The sequence below is a fragment of the Crocuta crocuta genome, unplaced genomic scaffold (genome assembly GCF_008692635.1).
Source record: "Crocuta crocuta isolate KB4526 unplaced genomic scaffold, BGI_CrCroc_1.0 scaffold10, whole genome shotgun sequence".
Classification (NCBI taxonomy): domain Eukaryota; kingdom Metazoa; phylum Chordata; class Mammalia; order Carnivora; family Hyaenidae; genus Crocuta; species Crocuta crocuta.
The window spans coordinates 2,702,358-2,727,088 of record NW_027527551.1 but is presented as its reverse complement, the minus strand read 5'-3'; the positions used below and the strand labels follow the sequence as shown (position 1 = coordinate 2,727,088).

Sequence of the window (24,731 nt, the reverse complement as noted above, 5' to 3'; positions counted from 1 at the left end):
TACCATCATGAATGGGATCAGTGTCCGCCTAAAAGGGATCCAAGAGAGTTCCCTTGCCCCTTCTGCCATGCAACGACACAGTGGGAAGATGACCGTCTTTAAGCCAGGAGGTTCTCACCAGACACAGAATCTACTGGCACCTTGATCTTGGACTCTGCAGCTTCCAGAACCAACAAAAATAAATGTTGTTCAAGCCCCCCAGTCTATGAGATTTTTGTTATAGAGCCAAACAGACTAAGATTTTGAAGTAATAAAATCTTCTGATATGGTCAGATATACATTTTGAATACCAAGAAGCCAGGCAAATATGAAACATAGGGAAAAATAGATATCTGAAAGATAAATAGGTAACCAAAAAAAAGTATACTATAAAATACTAGTGTAGCTACTCCAAAGCTAAAAAAAATTATCTCAATTCATAAAAAGAAAAGAAGAAATGATAATCTATTTGGTGGAGGGAAAGGGTAAGGAGGGAGAGGAGGAAGAGTTCCAAATAAAGCTTAAGGGTTTACAAATTAAGGATAGAAGATCAATACATCTACCTCTCCAGTTCACAGAAATGCTAAGTAACATATATTAGGATTTAGAAAACTAAATTACTACATATCATCATCCCTTTCATTTGTCTTTTAAAAACTATCTTTCCCTTTTCAAAATTGTACAGCATTATTTTAAACAATTCATATATACTTGTGGTATATACTAAAAAGAAGTAATTTTCCTGACATCAGATATTAATTTATTGTCTACATTTTCATGATAAAGCAAGTAATATTTCCAATTTAATCATCAGGTAGTAGTTTGGGGTTTTTTCTCATCATAGGTACTAGTTTTAAGAGAGTTCACGAGAGAGAGAAAACACTGAGCAAAACTGATGGCTGAAGTTAAAACCCTGATGGTAACATAAACACTTAAAGGGCACGAAGAAGAGCTGTGGGAACCAAGGGATGTGTAGGGAACTGTTATTACTGTCAATGGGTAATAATCTGGGCAGAACCTATAGAAGAAAGAGCTCTCAAGTGCCTGGTGGACTGCGATCTTCATACAATCCATCCTATCCTTCACAATGCACTGCTGATGCTCACCCACCCTTTCACTTGCCAAACCTGGACTTCTGTTCATTGGCTGACAAGAGTTAGCACTCAGGGGAGCTGCCTGCCAAACTATAACTGTTTTAGTTGTACTGCCGGGATATACATATTTAAGAAGTTACAATTTCATACATCAGAGAAAACAAATCTGAAAAATAAAAGTGTTATACTACCAACAATCAGTGTTAAGTCTCAAATTTACTATGATGAAGACCAATGTGGTAACAGGTTTACAAGACTTACTATGAGCAAACTGTGTGTTTGGGAAGAAAAGGAAATATTAAAGAACACCTCTGAGATGATGGAGAGATACTACTGACAAGGCTGAAAGGCCAGGGATAATAAGTAATCTTGGAATTTTTTAGGCTCTCAGAAATGAAGCCCTTTCCTTATCACACAAAGGCCTATGGACTGACTCCAGCATATTTAGCATATTTCATAACTATTTTCAGTATCTTATACTGAAAACTACTCTACTCTCTTATACTTTGAGTATTAAAAGAAATGCCTATATTAGATCTAGCAATTAGGAAATCTCTAATGACCCCAGCAAAAAAGCTTTCACTGGAATGGTATTCTAGACTAGAGGAAGCTGTTAACAGCAAGTAAATTAGTGCATACTGTGAGAACAGTTTAAGAATTTGTTAAACAGACAAAAAAATTAAGGTGGTAACCTGAAGGAAGTACAAGGTTAAAATAAGGCATCAGAACAGGTTTTCAGAACCAAACAGAAGGAGCATGTGCAGTGAAGAGAATAAGGCTGAAGACATGGAAGAAAGAGTTTCCCAGTGAAACCAGATGCAGGTTGTTTTCCAATTTGGAGAAGGGGGATAATGTGCCAGAAGTTTAACTATACCAATGGAGAGATCAGCTTACCAAGGATAAAAGATTAAGGTATAATTATTTTTGCTGGCAGGTTAAAAGAATGAGTTGCGTTTATCTACAAAGTCTTTTAGAGGTAACTGACCTGAAATAGCATTTTAAAGGAGATTTTATGCTAACACAGGTCAGAAGATAATTGTTCTATAAAAGTGAGACAGAATGCCCCTGTAAACAAAATGTGATCCAATCAACTTTTCCAGGACACCTAGCCTATCCTGAGGGCAATAAAATTTCATACCATGATTAGGTTAATGATAGGTTTATTTAACTTCAACTAACACTCTCACTTCAGGAGTTAAAACTGGGATTTCTTGGGGCTCCTGGGTGGCTCAGTCACTTAAAAGTCTGACTTCAGCTCAGGTCATGATCTCATGGTTTGTGGGTTCGAGCCCTGCGTCAGGCTCTGTGCTGACAGCTCACAGCCTGGAGTCTGCTTCAGNAAGACATGGAAGAAAGAGTTTCCCAGTGAAACCAGATGCAGGTTGTTTTCCAATTTGGAGAAGGGGGATAATGTGCCAGAAGTTTAACTATACCAATGGAGAGATCAGCTTACCAAGGATAAAAGATTAAGGTATAATTATTTTTGCTGGCAGGTTAAAAGAATGAGTTGCGTTTATCTACAAAGTCTTTTAGAGGTAACTGACCTGAAATAGCATTTTAAAGGAGATTTTATGCTAACACAGGTCAGAAGATAATTGTTCTATAAAAGTGAGACAGAATGCCCCTGTAAACAAAATGTGATCCAATCAACTTTTCCAGGACACCTAGCCTATCCTGAGGGCAATAAAATTTCATACCATGATTAGGTTAATGATAGGTTTATTTAACTTCAACTAACACTCTCACTTCAGGAGTTAAAACTGGGATTTCTTGGGGCTCCTGGGTGGCTCAGTCACTTAAAAGTCTGACTTCAGCTCAGGTCATGATCTCATGGTTTGTGGGTTCGAGCCCTGCGTCAGGCTCTGTGCTGACAGCTCACAGCCTGGAGTCTGCTTCAGATTCTGTGTCTCCCTCTCTCTGCCCTTCCTCCACTCACACTGTCTCTCTCTCGGTCGCGCTCTCTCTCTCTCTCTCTCTCTCTCTCAAAAAAAACAAAAAAAAAAAACAAAAAAAACATTTTTTTAAAAAGGAATTTCTTTACCTTATAAGCACACATAAATAAAACTCAGTTTCCAATTTAAAGAAATTGTGATTTTATTTTCAATTCAGCATCTTACCTCAGTAAAAACATTACATTTTATTTTACCATGTCATTAAAAAAAATCTCAAGGATAAAGAAACAGTTGCACATATTATGCAATGAATAAGACCTAGGTAAACAAGTTATGAGAGTCTGTTTTATAAGAAGGTCAAAGGTGGCAAAAATAAAAGAATTTGGCCCCTCCAAGCCACAAGACCAAAATATGTAAGAGATGGAAATAATGCTCCAAGAAAGCTAAAGCTATCATCCGGAGGTGCAGAGAGAAAGGGTGAACACTTCACTAGGGCAACAAGAGCTTCTGTACACCTGGCAAGCATACACTGTATACACATTCACATACACAGTGTCAAGAACCCAGACAATGACACTTCAGTTATCCTTACCTAATGCCTAGTAGTGTTCCTTCTCCTTTGTGAGCTGTTGGTTTACTGCCTGAAGCAGCTGCTGTAACTGTGTTACAGTCTGATTTAGACTTACAGACATTGTCTCCTTCTCAGAAGACTCCTAAAGAGAAGGGGAAAGTGATGAAAAACTCCAGAATAAGGAAAAGGCATTTGCAACCAAAAGAGAAAATATTTTATTGTTGGTTTAAATACAAACATGAAAATACTGAAAATCACATGAAAATCAACAATGACAAAAACCATATAAAGAAATAGTGTGTGCAACGCACCTGGGTGGCTCAGTCAGTTAAGCATCCAACCAGCTCAGGTCACGATCTCACGGTTTGTGAGTTCGAGCCCAGCATCCACCTCTGCGCTGACAGCTCAGAGCCTGGAGGCTGCTTTGGATTCTGTGTTTCCCTCTCTCTGTCCCTCCCCCCACTCACTCTCTGTCTCTCTCAAAAATAAGCAAATATTAAAAACTTTTAAAAATATTGTTTGCTACCTAGGGGTGCAAATACAGTTGCACCAAAGAAGCCTAGGTAATAAATGTCACTAGGCCAACAAAGGCAACAATCTAGGCCTTGGGTATCAGTTATAAATCCATTCTCTTTTCAGAAAAGAGTTTGCCATACACCAAAGGAGAGTGCATTCCTAACAGTAAAAGTAAGTTCACAGATACTGAGCTAGGCACTGTTGTTGGAAGTATTATGGACTATTCTAAGTGTTTTATATAGTAACTCATTTATTCCCTTCAATAATCCTACAAAATTGGTGCTATTGTCACTGCCTTTCACAGATTGGGCAAAGCAGAGAGAGGTTAAGGAAAGTTGTCCAAAATCACACAGCTACTAAGCAGCAGGGTCAGGAGTCAAGCCCAGGCAGTCTAACCAAGTCCACACTCTTGGGCAGGATACCATAATACTTGGAACACAAACATTAAAATGAACACAATACCTTATTAAGCTAAAGTGAAAACAAACAATAAAAACACTGCATTTCAGAAATAAAATATCTCAAAGAAAAGATGACCTGCATAAGAATTCAACCTAACTGATGGATGTACATGACAAAGACACTTTTTAGGTCAGAGATGGATCTTGCACACTTTTTCTTCTTCACGAGATTTGCAAGGTAATTAGCCTAGACATGCGGGGTTAAAGAAAATGCATACCGTTTCTGGGGAAACATCACTATTCTCAATAACAGTAGTGTCTCCAGCAGCTTTTACTATTTTTGACTGGATAAGATCCAATGACTGTTGAGCCTGTAAGGAAAACAATATGGTAGCCTCCAAACACTACAATTGATAAACATATATGAGAAAAAAACCAAGTAATTTTCTTACATATTCTGTACAAGATTAAAGCTCCTGTCAAAACACAATGTACAGCCAATCTATTGTTTTTCTCTCTGAAATGAAAACAGCTTCTTCCCTGACCAGATTATAAAAACACATGCTCACTGCTTATTGTTTGAAAAAGTTCAAACAATAGAGAAAATGTATAAAGAAATTTAAAAAAAGAAATAACCACAGTTGATAGCCTAGATCAGGTGTCAGCAAATTCTGGACACAGCCGTTTTTTTTTATAGCTCACAAACTAAGAGTGGTTTTTACAGTTTTAAAGCATTGTGTTAATAAGCACACCAGCAAAAAAGAATATGTGACAGAAACCATATATGCCCCACAAATCCTAAAATAGTTAGTGGGTTTGCCCTCTTGTGTCCAGATCCCTCTTGCATACATCTTGTGCTAATAGAAAATTTGGGCAGAAAATTTCATATAAATGGGGTTTTAACATACATGCTGTTTTATACTTGTTTGTTTCACAAAGTATTTTGTTAACTTTTTAGATCTATAAATATTTAGATGCATTTCTAATCAAATGTTGCACAGTATTTCTGTTATAAGTAATGGCACACATCCTTTTATCTTTGAGCACCTGTTTAATATCCTTAATATCTGAGAAACCAAACTGCTAGGCTAAAACTGCATGTTTTATATTTTGATCAAGGTTAAATATTAAAATCACATGATTGCTCATCCTTGATGATGCATCACGTATCTAAGTTTGAGCTCTGATACAAGAATCTTGAGCTCACCTTTTATGTTCTGGTAACACTAACACCAAAATAACTTAAAGCTATTCTGAATTCTGTGATTGTGTTTTTTTATCATGCTAAATTTACTCTTTATAGATTCCTAGACTTCTACATAACAATTTTAAGCTATATCATACAGTGAAAATATTTCTTTCAACTTTTAAAAAACTGACATATTTGTTTTGCTAATGACTCCCACAAACACAATCAGAGCTCTAAAGCAGCTCTAAGCATATATAAACTGCATTATTGAAAATATCCAAAAACAATTATAAATAACTAATAACAAATAACTAATAATTACAAAAAACTAAGAAATGTAATCTTAAAAACTGCTCATTTATATATATGAGACAAAGAAAGTGTATTTTCTCAAAAAAACAGAAGCACAAATTTCTGAAACATCAGAGGTCTATATATCTTTTAGATCTATAAAAATCTAAAGAAATATACTTTGTAAGCTACTACATAAGCAAATCTCAACAAAACCATAAATTTGGATGTAACCAAATTTTTAGAAAAGAGTACCTTCAATCAAATGTAAAACTTTATCTATGCTTTATAAAGCAATTACTTACATAAATGTATTTAAATAATGAGGCAAATAATGGAAAAACAAACCAAAACTTTTAATTCCAAAAATTTAACTGTAAAACAGCTTAAATTTATAAACACATTAATATGCACCAAAAAATCTACAATTAGCAGTGTGTTTGCTTATGATTCAAAGCACAAAAAGTATGATGATATGGCATCTTCAGGACAAGCAGCATCTTACCTTATGCAAGTCACCAGCTACTTTCTGTCTTTCACTTTGTTCAGTTCTAAGCTTTGTGAGTGTTTCATTTAACTGTGCCTTTAACTGTAAAAATAAAGCAACACCACAATTAATTTAATTTGATTAAATTTAATTGTGCTGAGACCTCCAGAAGAATGAATGAGAAAGAATGGGATCGCTAACAGTTATTATGCACAGTGGATTAGCCAATATGCTGCACCAGATGTATAGAAAAGTTAAGCAGTGGAGGTTTCCATCTGTAAAGCTAAATATAAGAAACACTATAGAAACAAACTAGAGTTTAGAATAGAAAACTGTAAACGTAAAATCAAAACCATCACATTCCAGTTAAGTGCCTTTTAAAAGTATTACTATTCACTATTCATAAGGAACTTCGTTCACAATTAAATTGTTTCAAATTAAAAGGCAAGCAGTCAGAAATTTTACTAATTTGTTTTTTAAGGCTTGCTTTGACCTCTCCAGTTAAAAGTCAATTGTGTAATATTTTAAGACATTGAACATAAGATTACAAATACAGTAATATGAAAAAACTTAGAAATTTAAATGTTGATAATCCTTTGAAACATCACTAAAGAGATCAGTGCAAGACCACAAAGGCCTAATTATACAATAAGAAATGTCTTAAGATATATGTCTCAATAACCACTTTGTTAAAACAGTTGTAAAGTTCTATAAATTCTAGTGCCTATAATGCCTTTTCTCATGATAAATGTTCCAGTTAAATATGAATAAGGGAAAGGGACCATACTAACAAAAAAATAACTTTCTTATTAAACTCATCGGGTTAACATTTTGCCTGGCACCCATAGGCCTAAATTTCCAAATAGTTCCTGGAGACCCAAAAAGGGGAAACAGATCCTAACCTTTCAAACTGGAGAGAGAATGTGAGGGATACTGCATGTGGATATTTTATTTTGGGAACTCTGTTTGAGTCCCAAATGCTTCAGTTTTTGCTCCTTTACTTAACTCTAATTTAGTACATGGCAAAGTATGTACAGGCAAACAAAACTATTTTATCTTAAAATGTGGCAATAGTTATCCTGAGCAAACAAAGACTAAAATAAAGATTCAAGGCAAAAATAAGAAACAAACACCGCTTAAAATGGCCTCTTAACAGAAGTAGAGAGGCAAAAACTACAAAGAGAATATCAGGCCAAATGACGACTCAACTATAATCCTATGGGCTCGATGCCACTCTGTCGGGGAGTCAGCTACCAAGGGCCAAAGTTAAAAGTAAAATCTTGGGGCGCCTGGGTGGTTCAGTCGGTTGAGCTTCCGACTTCAGCTCAGGTCATGATCTCACAGTTCATGAGTTTGAGCCCCACACTGGGTTCTCTGCTGTCAGCACAGAGCCTGTTTGAGATCCTCTGTCGCTCTCTCTCCGCCCCTCCCTTGCTCGTTCTCTGTCAAAAATAAATAAACTTAAATTTTTTTTTTTAAGTAAAATCTCCAACAACTATAGTTAACATTTTTTAAGAACACATTCTAGGGTAGGGCTTATTGCTTGTAGCTATGACATAATCACAATCCTGATCTATGCAATATACAGTAAGCGTATGTATACAACTAGTCACACACTGCAGTGGAAATGCCTTAATTAAAATAAAATGAAGATAAGTGAAAAACCAAAATTTTATTTCAAAACTAAAGGGGGGTGGGGAAGGCTCATATGTGTACATTTCAAAGAGGCCTACTTAAAAACTCATTCCCATAAATCACTGCTACATCACCGAAGACCAACCAAATAAGTGAGTTAGGAAGTTTTCTTTGATATACACAGCAGTATAAGAAAGTTCCAAACTGTGCAAGGTTAACTCGGGCTAGGGGGAAACTTAAAATCTTCCTAGAGTTTATCCAAGTACTTTAGTCATGTGCTATAACAATTTTTAAGTCACAGAAAGACATGATTGTTTGAAAAATACAATGAGATCATCCTATTTATCTAGCAACTAAGCTCGTCACAATCAGTGTAAATTTCCAGAAAATTTAAGAGTGAAAATACAGGGTACTCTATGTCTTTATAAGGCATTTAGCTAACCTTAGTTATCTTTAAGTCTATGGACTTAGAATTACTATGCTCTAAAAGTTATATTAACAATAAATAATTTCACAAGATTTTTGTTATCTACAATCTATAGAAAGACCAGTTAAAATAAGGAGCTGGAATGAATTATTGCCCTTGAATGAAGAATATGTATCTTCAACCTTAATAATCTCCTTCCAGGTCAGAAAATAAGAGGTCCAGTTAAGCATGGTAACTGAGAAGAGAATCTTCACAATTTACACAATATTTAGCTGTCTGAGTCACTTCTTTATTCACTGAAAATAGCTGTCCAAGAAACAGGTTTTATAAAACACAGAAATTTTTCTGGAAAACAGTTGCAAGCCAAACATGCTACTGTTAGGAGCTAAGAAAAGAAGGGTCATCTTGGGAGTAAAGTAAAGAAAGATCATCTTAGGAAGTCATCAGAATATGAGGATTATCTTAAACTTACAAAAATGCCAAGCTCAAGAGGTTAGCAAGGAGAAAAAGTCTGGATGCCTTCTCCACATATCAACACAAGTGTTTTCAGAGCCTACTTGATACTCAGTGGAGAACAAGCTTCTTACCAAATTAAGCTCTTCATTCTGTCTTACTGCTTCAGAATATGAATCATCAAGTTTTTTCTGCAATTCAGTCAACAGATCTTTCAGCTGCAATGAAGTTTAGAGTTTAAGATTGGTCTCCTTATGATATCCCATGTTTTGTATGCTACTTGGAAGTTCTGCCACAAACAACTTCAACAAAAATACTGTCAATGCTATAAACTTCATTTAAATTGAGGAGCAAGGTACAAAAAGTTGTATGGTTAAGTACCTCTCTAACTTCTGTAACGTAGGTAGATCGCTCAAGTTCTGCCTTCTCTAGTTCCATTTCCAAATGCTCTCGCTCTCTTCTCAGCTGGCAATACAACAAAGAAGGAAAAGTTAACACAGTTAAGATCTCCTTTCATGATGCTCCCCCACAACGAAAAGTTATGACATGAACATAACACTTATTCACCTTAAACGCTACCCTAGATATTCTTAAAAGTGTAACAACTGCATCATTAAAGAAATCTTAAAACATAGATCTTAAGACAACCCTTAATACTAAAAATAAGTCCACAGGTTACAAGTCAAGTGATGAAATAACATACATTTTCAATATCTTTACTTTCTCTTCTTAATCGCTCTAGCTCTTGTTCTGAAGATGTGAATGACAACTGCATCTGAAATGTGGGAAACAATTATATGACCAAGTAAACCTTGTAGAATTTTAAGCAGACACTTCAGAGGTTTTGAAATGTATCTCATTTAAAGCCATACTGAATTTTAAAAGACCTTAAAAATGAGAGTATGACATTTGATTTAAACTGTAGTCAAAACCTACTCCATTTGCATGATACTATTTTAAGGCCTAACGGAAAGTGCTGAATTTTTTTCTTAAACAATCAACTAATAACTGGCTGAATTTAATCCCCAAATGCATTAACACAGAATACCACTGGCAACCCCAGATTTTACAGATGTTGACACAGGAAAACAAAGTGATTATTTTATATTTTTTTTAAAGTATAATTGACATAAAATATCCTGTTAGTTTCAGGTGTACATTATAGTGATTCAGTGCTTTCATACATTACAAAATGGTCCCCAAAGTCTAGTTATCATCTGTCACCATACAAAGATGACTACCACAGAGACGACACCCTTTACCACGGCCAAGTAAATGGCATTAAAATTAGGCTGCACAGTAACATTCAAATCAAATGAACAGAATAAGTTTCTCTTTAATACTGTATCATGGATCACATATCAACGCTATAAAGCTTATTTTGAACCCCAAATACTTTGCCTTATGTTCAAAGCGCTTTATATTCTCTATCACTACTGTTTGATCATACACTAAATCAGTTATTCTCAGATTTGAGTGGGCATTAGAATCCATGTGGGGATGCTGTCCCCAGAGTTTCAGATTCAGAAAACCTCAGGTGGGGCCAAGAATAAGCATTTCTAACCAGTTTCCAGGTTACGCTGATGCTACTAAACCAGGGCTTACACTCTTGAGAACTACTGCTCTATCCTTTTCTTTTTCAAATACCTGTTTAATAGTCTTCTGTGATTCATCGACCTTAATTTTCCATTTATTTTCTTCTTGCTCCACACTTCTCTGTAGCTTCTGTAAAATTCCTTCCTATGAGCAAAAGAACAGTTGTTTTGAAAAATTCATGTTCTAATGGTAAGATAAATTATTTAAGTGTCTAAGGAATAATAATTTAAAAATAAACCAAAATATATATTAAAAATCATTTCCTACTGTTTCTGCAAGGACGGATTTATATTTTTCACACTCGAGCTGTAACAATGTATGCATTTCATCAGCTTCTTTCAACTTGTGCTCTAGAACCTACAAAGAATAAAATAAAGAAAAATTCTCTAGTTTTACCAAGAAACTGTGTGCTTCAACTTGTTGCAGTATTTAATGGTATATTATAACAAATGGTTTCTAACTGTTTTATAGTGAAACACTACCTTTCAACCTTCTTAAGTAAAAATAAAGTTCCATGACCTTTATGGTCATTCAGTCTTCACTAATAAAACTCCCTGAGTCTGATTACTATCAAATATATTACACAATTTTATAATAAATAGGCTTATCACTCTTTAACAGGATGGTAAAATCAAAGCAGACCCACAAATGAAGTCAAGTCACAACACCTATGCTACACACACATGGAAAAGAGGATTTTATTCATGTCACTTGAGATACAAAAAATCTTCCAAATATTAGCAAAGATAAAAACACATCTAGATTCTGAACACTCTTAATGATGTATTTGGGGATACTTTAGCAAACCAGTCAGTTTCTACCTACCTACCTCAACTGATCTTTACTTTTTAAACCCAGGCTAAAAAGAGAGTAAGAGATAGTTAAATATACAGTTTTAGAAATGATTATGATACAGAGTTAAAAAAACAAACATCAGCTTTGTATTTGTATCAAATGCAATGAAGAATTGTGGCATTTCTACCCAAAATTTTATACAAAATGAAATCACTTTCTTACACTTTCCAAAAGGTCATTATTCTACTCATAATATATACCTTATCTTCCCAAGCTCATAAAGATAAATTTAGATTTCTTTTTTGCATGCCTGGTTAAAACAGAGATACTTCATTTCTTGAACTAACCTTAACCTCCTCTGAACTTGAAGTTTCAGCGACACTTTCTTTTGCCTTCTTTTCAAATCCATGCAGCCATTCACTATAACTCTGTAAAAAAGAAGTAAAAATAACCAATTTCCAAAACTATCTAAATGAAATAACCAAATTAGAGGACTATGAAAGAAACTACCTCTTTGGTAATTTCAAAGAAAAATAAGCTGCTGTGTAAACTGTACCTAACCTAGAACACTAAAAATATACCTAGGTACTACAATCAAAATCAAATCTTATTTACCTTGAACAAGGTTATCTGCAACTGAATTCAGGACTTCTCGATAGAAACCTGGGCTCACTTAATTCCAGCCTCAACTACTTACTAGTGCCAGGACTAACAGATTCAATCTTTAAAAGAGAAAACCTAAAATAAAGAACTTTCAAAACTTTTAGGTAAACCAGTTCTCAAAGACGAAGTATTCTGAGTTCACAAAATGAACGTTCAATGGAAAATACTCGATTCAGAGGATTTCAAACTCCATGAAGGTGCTCCAGGGATTTTGAAAATACTTCAAAATAAATATGTATTATGAAGTGTTTCTAAAACCATAAGGCAAACTGATAAGAATACACAAATATTTACTTGTTTAAAACGAACAAAAACTGTTATTTGTGCTGATAGGTTAAATGGATGCAAACCCAGGCAAATATTTTGATTTCAGTCATTATTCTAAGTTTTAGAATAAATTATGCTACATTTTTGATGCTTCTTATCCAAATTTTAAACTCTGATAAAGAGTATTTGTTAACAAATATCTAAAAGAGGAATAAGAGAAAATTTGATTTAAAGTCCTTGGTTTAATTAACTCCAAGAAAAAAGAACACACATGAAATTCCTATTAACTGCTCTAACATCAAGCATTACTTATATGCTGAATCAGGATTCTCTACACTGTATCAAATAAGAATTTAAAAAAATAATGAAAACTGGATGCTGAGATTACACCCACAGTACAATACCCCACAGTATAAATAATTATTCAAAAAAGCCTATTTAAAAAAAATTTACAGTCTCATGCTGTAAATTTGATCCAAGACAAAATGTATACTATTAAAAGCCTACTTAGCTTCAAATACCAGAATTCAACAAAAGTTAGTCAGAAAGCTGATTTAGTAGTTGCTTAAAGTTTGTAAACATTCCTCTAGGTCATATAGTTTAGCTCTCTCATATGCTGATTTGCTTAGCACAAAAGCAAATGAAAACAGTTCAAGTATTATACTTCAAATATAAAAGTCCTTTTATATCTGACTATACTAATTTAAGATTAAATTTAAATTATGTCGCTTTGGGGTGCCTGGATGGCTCAGTCGGTTGAGCATCTGACTTCGGCTCAAGTCACGATCTTGAGGTTTGTAAGTTCAAGCCCCATGTCGGGCTCTGTGCTAACAGTTCAGAGCCTGGACCTCGCTTCGGATTCTGTGTCTTCCTCTCTCCCTGCCTTTCCCCTGCTTACCCTCTGTCTCTGTCTCTCAAAAATGAATAATATAAAATTTTTTAAAAAAATTTAATGCTGCTTTATTAAGTTAATTATCCTACCCTTCCTATCTTTAAAAACCTAAAACATTACACTCTAAGTGGTATAGTAAATATATTTTTCAAACAGAGACTACATGCAGAAATACTCAACTTTTAACATGTGGATAAACAAAAGCCAAATATCATCATCCATGTCTAATGGTGATTTATAAATATTTATAGTATCAAAAACATTTGGCAGTTGAGGGTGGGTATTACTGCTGCTAAGAATAAATCTGTTACATAAAAAAGGATTTTTAATGCTGGTGATCTTATACAATCTTTCAAGAATAGATATTATAAGGGGTGTCTGGGTGGCTCAGTCAGTTAAGTGTCTGATTTCAGCTCAGGTCACAATCTTGCAGTTTGTGGTTTTGAGCCCACATTGAACTCTGTGCTGATAACTGAGAGCCTGCAGCCTCCTTTGGATTCTGTGTCTCATTCTCTCTCTGCTCCTTCCCTGCCCACTATCTCCTTCTCTCTCTCAAAAGCAAACATTAAAAAAATTAAATAAAAAAATAGATATTTTAAATCATTAACTCTCTTGGCTCCTAAAAACGCTATCAAATAAATCCCCAAATATTATTTCCATTAAGTAATGAAATAAAGAAATAAAAACAGGTTATGGCCCAAAAGAAAAAATATAAAATAGATGAATAACAACCCCTTCTTCTAGGTTCAATCTAAGACCAGCACTGGAACTGACAAAGTATCCATATGCCTGTCCAGTGCAAGTTATCTCATCAGTTGAACCCATAGTGGTAGAGATCAAACTGATCAATCCTGAATATATCCTCCAAGAGTTACAAAGAAATAAAAGAACTTTTCCTTCTCATACAGGTTATACTTAGACTGTATGTAGATATAATCTGAGAGCAACAGCTAAACTCAAACTACACATAGAACAGGCCATTAAGTTTATTTATACCACACCTAGTGCCCACAGGAGCCAAGAGTTCCTTGGAGAAAAAGATGATTTCAAGTTTGAGGTAGAAAATGTATATGACGAATCAGAAATACAACAAAAGCAAAGAAGCTATGAAAGTTTAGCAGTACTGTATCAAAAGGATTTGGTAGACAGCCTAAATAAGTTCCAATGAGCCGAAGACAGACAGACATTATAGACCTCATGACAGAAGTGCACAACACTGCCCATGAAGGAAGTATTGCCCTACTCCATCCTACATCCAAAGTATTGAGCCTGAGTCTAATCAGGCCTCTACTGACTTGCAGTTTAGGAGATATACAAAGGACAGAGAACAGAACACTACAGGGGTGGAGTCAGCTAAATCCAGACTGGGAAACTTCATATGAAACCACTACGTTTAAAAAAAAAGAGAGAGAGAGAGAGAGAAGGGGTGTTGCTGACATACAGGAGGGGATCCATGGAATTAAAAAAAAATCTAAGAGACATCTTAAACCAATTACATATTGACCTTACTTAGGTCCTGATTAAAAGAAACTAAAGTAAGTGGTGGGGCACCTGGGTGGCTCAGTTGGTAAAGTGTCCAACTTCAGTTTAGGTCCTGATCTCAAGGTTCTGAGTTTGAGCCCTGTGGATGGGCTCTGTGCTGACAGCTCAGAGCCTCGAGCCTGCTTCAGATTCTGTGTCTCCCTCTCTCTCTGCCCCTACTCTGCTCTTGCTCTGTCCCTCTCAATCTCTGTCTCTCAACAATAAATAGACATTAAAAAAAAATTTTTTAAAAAAACACTAAAGTGGTGATTTCATTAAAATTAAAAATTTATAGAACATGGAGAAATGTATTGACAAAATGTATGAAATTAAGGATTTTTCCATGTAATTTTTTAAAAGGAATCTTTATCTTTTAGAAATAAACACTAAAATACCTACAGATGAAATGCTCTGGTGTTTGATTTCTTTCAAAATAATCTAGGAAGTATAGGAAAGGAGGTAAAACAAGACTATGTATTGATGTATGGGGAGGGTACATCAGGCTCATTATACTATTCTACTTTTGAGTGTGTATGTAATTTTCCATTAAAACNTGCTCCTTTGCCTCAGCATTTCTGTATCCCTTGAGTAAATTCCTAGCAGTGCTATTGCTGGGTCATAGGGGAGTAAAACAAAATTTTTAAAAAATACCTATAATGCCATTTTATGAAATTACATGCACGCTCACTGATTTTCTCTGTCCTCAGATATTCACTGTAATAATTCTGAAATCAAAGCAACTTTTCTCTCTCATTTAACCTCAAGTAAAGCAAGCTGTTCTGTATTACCTTCAAGACTTTTGCTTAAAGAAATGAACAGATATTGAGTTTTGAAAAGAAAAAAAAAAGCCTCGAAGTATTAAACACATTTAATTAAAAGAATAAAATCTTCCTAAAACTATGAAACAATTTTTTAAAGTTAAGCTCTATTTTGAATATATTAAAAACATTACTAATTTAGTAACCATTAAGAAATTTTTCTTTCCCCAATATGTTTGGGAATATATATTATGTAACATATATAATACATATTATATGTATAATATAGAATATACATATACAATATATATGTATATATGCACATATTATATAATGTATTATAATGTAGTATATTATATTATGTATAATATAAAATTGTATTATATAATACATATATATATTATATACTATATAAATTGTATTTATATATCATGTAAATTATATTATATATTATGTGAATTTTGTAGCATACAACAAAAGTATCTGTTGTATAAGGAAAAATGAGTTTTGAACCAACTTATATATCTTACCTACTACTCAGAAAGATTGATTAAGAACAGATATACTTGTGAACCAAGTGCTCAATGCTTATTACAACTTCCTTGAATAATGATAAAGATGACATGTGTAAAGAAATAATAAATCAATCTTACCAAATTAGGAGGAACAGACACCTTTGGAAATAATTTTTTGAGAACTTCTTTAGCTTCTAATTCAACAGCTTCCACGTGTTGTTGTCTTTCCTAAAGCAGAAGATGAACCAACTCAAACTTACAAGATTACGGAATTAGAAAAAAAAGTTAGTCTTTTAAGTTCTAAGGGAGGAAAAAGTCACAGTATTTTAAAAATTCATCTTAATACTGGTAAAAGTTAAAATTTCTCTTTTTAAAATATTAAAATGCTTCCATAAGAAAAAATCTGCAAAATCTCTAAAGCATCCTAAATAACGATGTCTTATATTAATCAAGCCAACACAGTATCTGATAATATGGACATTTTCCTTGCCGTTAGAAATCAAGTGATTTGCCCCTCTAGAAACAATTCAAAAAACAAAAAAAACAAAAATAAAACAAAAAATAAACTTCCTATAGCTACAACTTTAAGCTACATGTTATTTAAAAAATCACTTCCTATAGCTACAACTTAAACTACATGCAAAAAAAAAAAATGCATCAAGCAATATTAAGTGAGGCTTCGTCTGGCAAATCTCTACCAAAAAAATGCATTACTGATGGACTATAACAATGGGATTAAAATGGCAATTCTCACATTTCCAGCTTCAGGGTCAAATGAAGTTACTTATGCTAAACAAAGAAAAAAAGGCTGTCAAAATTTAATGGGTGGTACATATGGGAAAAAGAGGAAAGAGGAAAAACCGATGGCAATTAATTCACCAATACCAAACATCAAGAAGACTAATCCTGACACTTGCAGGGACTCTGTCGGCTGTAAATTTAAAGGTATTACAAATGCATGTCTAAATTTGGTGATTTTAAAACCAAGTACAATGGATATCAATTATTAACTCAAAACCACGGTTTGTCAAAATTAGGGTAATGACTTGATCACAAGCAAAATAAAACTCCTATAATCAAACTACCTCCAGAGACTTTTTAAAAATGACATCTATAAAAATGCAGATCTAAACCAAGCCAAGAAAAAACATTTATGAAGTTCAAGAGGTGACAAGAAGGCAAGCAAGCTAATATCTCAACCCCATCTTTCTGACACCATTTTAAATGCGACCTTTAAATCCATTACTGATTTAAGAGACATCACATCAATTTAGAAAATCTAACATGAAAATCTAAAATTATATAATAAAAAGCTACAGATTAATCATATTCTCTGCACACACAAAAAAAACTTTATTCAAGATGAGTGGCAGGATTTTACTAGATGTTTTAATGGAATTACTTTCAATGATTCAATAAAGTTCACTATTTTTCAGAAATACACCCATCTAACTGCATAAGATACATTCAAAGAAAATTTATTAACTGCTAATTCAGAATTAATTTAGTTCCCAATAAAGAGGTCATTTTTATCATCTGACCACAGAAGTGGTAGAACAATCACTGAAGAAAAACAAGAGGCACTATGAAACAGAAGTTTTTTAGAAAGCTTTCCAAGGGAAAAATACTCGAAGTAAAAGAAAGAAGTGTCCAATTTATAACAAGAGGCAAAAAAAATGAGAAGTTACTTTTGATCTGTACTAATTTTGCTAAAATGTTTTCAAATGATACAGTAGTTTGTTGCAGACAGCAATTTCCATTCTACTTTAATATCTTGAAAAGATCTTATACTGAAAATTGCTATCTTTATCTAAGTTTAATATATATGAAGTATCTTTCATGTGAACTTATCATTGATAGTAGCTCCTCAAGAATACCTACCACTTTAAAGATAATCCTGAAAAAGCAGTATATCATCCTCTCCTACATTTTAGATACGCTTATTATTATTTATTTGTATCATTTATAACACTAAAGGAATTCTACATAGTTCTTTCTCTTTCCAGCCTAACTTGTGGTTCTGTGTCAATCAATATCATTTTATACCTAGACTATCCAAAAACAGTCTAAATTCCATTAACATCAAGAAAGACTGTAAATTCTATTCTTTAGAACACTGGCTCTGTAAGAAGGCATCGTGCACTTGGTGCTAAGTTTTTAAACAAGGGTAAAGTTTTATACTCCTCACCAATCACATGATGAAACACGGATAAATTCTAGTTCTTTTATAAACAATATACAAGAATACCTTTGACAGTGGCCCATAATTTCTTGCAGGAATGGCAGATTAAGTAATTAGTAGTTCCCAGAAACCCAGTTTCATTAACAAAATAAAAGCTAAAAGGCAGGTGTTAACATTGAAAAAGAGAGTAAAGAGAAACAACCAGAAACTACACTAGAACACCCCACCAATAATGGAACTGACTGCAACCACTCTCAATAAAACAATGTCCTACTTAGCTGGGATTATTCTTTTCCCTGACCTAGATTTCTCTAGTCCCCAGAGTCTGCCAGCTGTCTCAGATTTAGGTTTTAGTGAAAATTAAGCCCAGGTGGGTAGGTACAGAACTACAAATCTACTAAACTACAGGAAAAATAATAACAAACATACTTGATAAAAAAAAAAATAATAAAAAAAATTCTGCTTTTAAAAAAGTCCTTCAAATGTCATTAAGACCTACATTTAAAATTCAACAGATTACCTCAGTCCACAAAATACTTACAGAATGCTGAATTAAATCACATAAGTAACTTTATTAACCCGTCTACAAAATTCATACTCCTGTTCCACATTTATTCTTGGTAGGAATTTTCAAAATGCCTGACTGAACTAGCACATTCATCTCAATCTTGAAAAACAACTCTTCTCAATTATATTTCGTTAGGACCTTTGAAACCATGCAAGAACTTAAACTCAGGAAGACTATCCTTTATTGTTTTGAAGACAGAGGGAGCTGTATGTTTCAGGAGTACTTTGTATACTCTGGTCAAGAGAATTATCCCTTCTATTAATATTCCATACTATACATAGCACATGCCTCATTACTGTCCAGCCACTTCAAAAATCTAAAGTTTAATTTTAATTTTGTCCATTCTAAGGAACAACCCAGCCAGAATTGATCCCTTCCGTGTACTTAATACTTTGATCATTTTCTACCTTGTGTGAGCCCTCTTGGTGTACCCCAAAGAACCCAGGAGAGTTCGTATACATCTATGTATTCAAATGTGTTTGTTAATTCAGTTAGATTTTGGGGAGTCAGGGGTTTTTCCGAAGCTCTTAACCATCCCCCGAGGCATACAGAGTGACAGAGGCATCCCCCGAGTGACAAGAGCTTACACGGCAGCATAGGTCTCCTGAGACTCTACAGCTTAAAGCAGTAATCACCAAAGCTCAATCAGGTAATCACAACAAACCGCATGCCCCAAATTAAAGCTTCGAAGAAAAGGTGAAAAAAAGCAGAGATGACAGAGATGATAATGTGGATGATAAGGAGATTTTATATTTAAATTGCAGTAAAATTAAATGCTTTAGTCTGATTTTAAGACAAGCTGCAGATTTTCTCTGTTCAGTGGATTGCTTCTAGGAGTTAGCATTACAACCTTGGAAGTCTTGTTCACTTTGTCCTGCAGCATTTTTTCAGTTGATGCCAATGCTTCCATTGCTTCCCAGTTTTTCTCCCGAAGGTCCTAATCATTTTTAGAAAGAATGATTTCAGTTTATCCATTATTGAAAGATTTTTGCTTTTTACTTCATCAGTATTTTGCACTGCATTTAAATGCTGGTTACTGCAAAATTATTTCAATGGGAAATATGTATATTAGCAAAAAAATAAAAAGCAATGTTTAGAAGTCTGAATGAGAAAATAAAGATGCCCACTTCCCATGTTTTAGTATACACACCAAATATGCCAGCAATAGAGTAATTACTGTGTATGTGTGACAAAGAGAAAGCATTCAAAAGTAAACACACAAACCAAGATAAAATGATTTCAGGTACATCAAATATTAGGGTATTAAGGACAGAAAATACAGGAGTATTGCAAAAAGCTTTACATTGTGGCTTTTAAACAAGGCCCGTTATCACTTGGACTTTGCACTGCAGCATAACATTTTCCCCTGTAAATAAGTTTTATCAAATTAAAGCATGTTGAGTCGACCCAGGAATAACACAGTCACTGCACTTGCACACGTGTATGCATCAAAGCAACCTGACATGAATGTATGAGCTACTTGATCGAGGCTGAAAATGGGGAGGCTAGAAAGCTATAAAATCACATTCTCTTGGAAGAGAAACACAGAAGTAAATGGAAACAGAGCTCTGAAAGATCTTTAACAGCATTTCATTAGCAAATACAAGTACATACAATCTGCTATAGTTCAGTCTTTCTTCAGATTAAGAAATCTACACATTAGACTAAAAACAAAAAATCAATAATCACCATTTACTGATTGCTTACTTATGTGCCCAACACTGAACTTGGTGCTTCACGTAAAGTCTCATTAATCCTCACAACAATTTATAGATGGGGAAACCACACCTGGGTAATTTAAAAAATCTGGCCCAGTGCACACAGCCAGTGAAGTGGCTGAGCTGGAATGGACTGACGCTGCAATCTGCTGGCCTCCAGCGCCCGGGCACTTCTCACACACCTCCATGCCTGCAGCGATGCTGCTGCATTACACTGGGATTACTATGTCCTCCCTATCTCAGAATCCGGATAATAAAACACAGTTAAGATGTTAACAATATATTGGTAAATTCAAATATACTGGTTTTGTGGCAAGCAATGCTGTTAGTAAAGTTACACAGACACACAAAGGGCAATTCACATACCTAATTTTGACAAACTCTGGGGTGCAAGTACATGTCAACTAATGTTAAATTAACAAATTAATGCAAACTCTGGAAAATTAAACTTTCATTGGAAAACACATACCAATGTCCCATCAACATCCCCTTAGAGATTCAGTAACATTTTTAACGATGCTTAAGTCTTAGCAAGCATACTTTCGTGTGCAAAAATTCCTTCTCTAGCAAGAAATGTTTGGATTCTACTTACAGGTGTCACCTCCTGGTCAGAGAGAATTTTTTAAAAATCACCTAAATTAACTTTTGTCTATTCAGTAAAAGTATTAAGATTTATTATTTCTTAGGTACTTTCCCTTCCCATTATGCTGTAAATGTAATCAGGTTCTGAGGCCTCTAACATGCTTAGTTACCAAAATTTGAACCACCTCTCAGTTAATTAAAAAACAAAAGGGTGGGTGGGGGGGAGGTTCCAGAAGGCTCTGAAAGACATAATTACTGAAAATATTGAGTTTCAATACTGGGTTACTTTTAGTTTACAAAAAGGCTAGCCTAGTCAAATTAAAAGGAAATAGAATTGATTTAAAAATATTGAGATGAAAGAATTTTTTCAAATAAAAGTTCAACCAAAAGTCAATTGTATTTTAATAAAATTAAAATCTAAAGCTGTAATATAGTTTCAATATTTAAAAATATAATCAGAAGTGTACAAATTAGACTTTTCATTTATTCATTAAAATATCTGTTCTCTAATAAAATGAGTACTCTAATAATACTACCAAATAAGGTACACACAAAACAGGGCTCTCTTACAAAGATTAAGAAAAAAACCTACATTAGAAGTAAAATTCTGAAGCATGATATTTTAGTAAATTAATAAAAAGGAAAGTTTTATTTTGACAAGACTTGCTTACATTGTTTTTCTTCCTTTGGTGTTCAACAGCCTCCTTCAAAGAATCTAACTCATTCTGAAGACCAGTTATTTCTTTCTCTCTTTCTGAAATTCTAAACCAAAATATAAATACACATAGCAACAGTTTAGGTGGTGAACATGATATTTATCACTACAAAATAAAAACAGCAAGTACATGATGCTTAACAGCCAAACTCTTTTAAACTTAACTATTAATTGTCACCATGGAAAATCTATTCCTGATGCATTCTTATTTTCAAAAATGACTTTTACATGGGGCGCCTGGGTGGCTCGGTTGGGCAGCCGACTTCGGCTTAGGTCATGATCTCGCGGTCTGTGAGTTCAAGCCCCATGTCGGGCTCTGTGCTGACAGCTCAGAGCCTGGAGCATGCTTCAGATTCTGTGATTCCCTCTCACTTTGCCCTTCCCCTGCTCAAGCTCTGTCTCTCTGTGTCTCAAAAATAAAACAAACATTAAAAAAAATTTTTTTTAATGACTTTTACAATATGACATGCTGATACTTGTGCTAAAGAGACATCATCCCTTTAAGAAATAGTTCATGAATATATGAACTGCTGCAGTTAAAGTTGTTTCTATTTTTATCTTTTGCAGTGAAGTGGCTATTTTCAAAAGAGCGAAAACTGATGTAGAAGCATTCCCTTAAATATTTTTTCCAAAAGGTAATGAAATCTGTTATGACTTTCTTTAAATGGCTAACCCACAACCAAAGTATGATATTAATGTAAAGTAGGTGTCATTATTTTTATAACATTATCAGGATTCAGGTTTTCTAGTTCTAATGCATTAGTTAATTCCCAGAAATGCAGAAAGCAATGGCAAAGATTCACAATTCAATTCTGTTACAGTTGAGAGCAGCTTGGATATAAGCTAAATTACAAATAGCTCTTAAGAATAAGGCTCTATACAAAGGGTTAGCAAATTAGGGCCTTGGGTCTAATCTACAGTCTTTCTTTGACCAATTGATTTTACGTTTTTAAAGAACTGTTAAAAAAAAAAGAAGAAGAAGAAGAAAAATACAAAACAGAACTCTGTTGCCCACAAAGACTAAAATAAAATCTTCACTACAGGCCATTTACAGAAAAAGTTTGCTGACTTTGCTATATATAGTCAAACACCAGGCTCAATTTAACAGTAAATAATTCTAAACCAGTAAGCCAACAACCTTGTAAACGATTCAAGATGGAAGAACATTTAGATTACTTTCATCACCTAATACACTCACTTAAGGTGATTAACATCTAGCATGTTCAAACATACCAAGTTAGCTGAAATAACCTTAAATGTACCCTCTGAGAGAAAAATACAAGTCAACAATGAAAAAAAAAATGCTTCAGTAAAAAAAATCCCCTTAAAAGATAGCAACCATAAAGATGATGAAATTTTTATTTTAAATGTAGAAGCAGTGAGGCTCCTGGATGGCTCAGTGGATTAAGTGTCCAACTTCCTCTAAGGTCACGATCTCATGGTTCCGGAGTTCTCTACTGTCAGCACAGAGCCTGCTTCGGATCCTCTGTCCCTCTCTCTCTCTCTGCCCCTCCACTGCTCTCACTCTCTCAAAAATAAACATTTAAAAAAAAATTTAAAATAAAATAAAATGCAGAAGCAGAAACTTAAATTTGCATCATCCAATTCCACAATGATTCAGGAAGATAACTGAAATAATGTAAGGTAAATAAAGCCTTAAAAATACAGTTTAACTATATTAAGATGTTTTCTGAATGCCTAAAAACCTCAAAATCTCCCTCAACTAAACTCTCAACACCATAAAAAGGTACATCAGCTCAGTCAAGGGCACAGCTAAACTCTAGTGATCTGCAGGTTCATGAAATCCAAATAGAATTAGAAAAATTAGGTGTCATTTACAGTTAGATTAAATTGGTTATCTGAGAACTGTTTGGCAAAAAAAACCATTACCACTTCCCCAAATGTGAATCAAAATTATTACTTACACTTTTAGTAGTTCTTCATGTGGGGGAAAAGATGATGCCTATTAAAAGAGTTAAATGTTATTTCAAAGCAAAGCTTTCTAGAAGACTACAAAAAATTAAACTCTTCTCAGACATAATTTAAGGCAACAAAGGTAAAAATACTATATATTCTGTATGCCTGTCACCAAGTAATTTTAAAATATGTATACATTTATAAAATGTACTGAGTACTAAATCAAATCTTCACTGTCACTACATACTTAAATTCTTCACTTAACAAGTATTTATCAACTTCCTCCCATGTGCAAAGCACTGAGTTAACACATTAAATTTTCCTCCTTTACAGTTCATGTTGGACTATATTAAGCTTCTAAAAGTCAAAATAACATAAATGAAGTGAAAAGAAAAACTAAGAAAAGTTAACTTGCATAACAGAAAGTTAATTTTGCATACTCTGTAAAAGTACACAACACAGGGTATAATCATTCCTTAATGATTATAATCTTTCAAACTGAACTACTATACTATAACCTCCTTGCTTAAGAGGGACAAATTCTTTTCTCCTTCATAATACTTTCTAGTTTATATACATTCAGAAAATAATTAAAAGGCTATGTTGGTAACATCTTTGAAAAAAAAAAAAAAAAAGGGGGGCGCCTGGGGGGCTTAGTCGGTTGAGCGTCCGACTTTCACTTAGGTCATGATCTCGCGGTTCGCAGGTTCGAGCCCCGCATCGGGCTCTGTGCTGACTGCCAGCTCAGAGCCTGGAGCCTGTTTCAGTCTGTGACTCCCTCTCTCTCTGACCCTCCCCTGCTCACGCTGTCTCTCTCTCTCTCCTAGAAATAAATAAAAATATAAAAAAAATATATATATATATTTCTATTTTATTTTTTACCAGGCAGAATTATACCTGAAAAAGCATTTTAAAAAGTGGTAAACTACCACTGATAATATTACACATTTCCCAGTTTCTCTCCAATTACTTGTATTTTTACTGGGAGAAAGGGAAAACGGTATACACCCACATTTAACCATTATAGAATTTCAACTGACTTGCTAAGAAGAGCATTCTGGAGGATATGAAAACACACACAGGTATGTAACAGAGCTGAAATATTGA

At 34.1% G+C, this 24,731-nt stretch overlaps 1 protein-coding gene across 10 annotated transcripts in view; it reads right to left on the bottom strand.

Annotated features, from left to right (window-relative positions):
* Positions 1-24,731, bottom strand: part of KTN1 (kinectin 1) — a 107,997-nt gene that overhangs the window by 2,556 nt on the left and 80,710 nt on the right. For 3 of the 10 annotated variants that reach the window (XM_077768483.1, XM_077768471.1, XM_077768479.1), the window contains 13 exons: positions 23,633-23,670; positions 21,664-21,754; positions 19,543-19,629; positions 16,081-16,170; positions 11,674-11,754; positions 10,799-10,888; positions 10,583-10,675; positions 9,639-9,710; positions 9,317-9,400; positions 9,070-9,153; positions 6,439-6,522; positions 4,732-4,824; positions 3,558-3,678 (listed from right to left, as the gene is read on the bottom strand). In XM_077768483.1, coding sequence (XP_077624609.1) covers positions 3,565-3,678; positions 4,732-4,824; positions 6,439-6,522; positions 9,070-9,153; positions 9,317-9,400; positions 9,639-9,710; positions 10,583-10,675; positions 10,799-10,888; positions 11,674-11,754; positions 16,081-16,170; positions 19,543-19,629; positions 21,664-21,754; positions 23,633-23,670 — 1,101 coding nt within the window. In that variant the 3' untranslated portion in view covers positions 3,558-3,564. The remainder of the gene's footprint in view (positions 1-3,557; positions 3,679-4,731; positions 4,825-6,438; positions 6,523-9,069; positions 9,154-9,316; positions 9,401-9,638; positions 9,711-10,582; positions 10,676-10,798; positions 10,889-11,673; positions 11,755-16,080; positions 16,171-19,542; positions 19,630-21,663; positions 21,755-23,632; positions 23,671-24,731) is intronic. The other 7 variants (XM_077768513.1, XM_077768502.1, XM_077768496.1 and 4 more) reach the window with 4 other exon arrangements.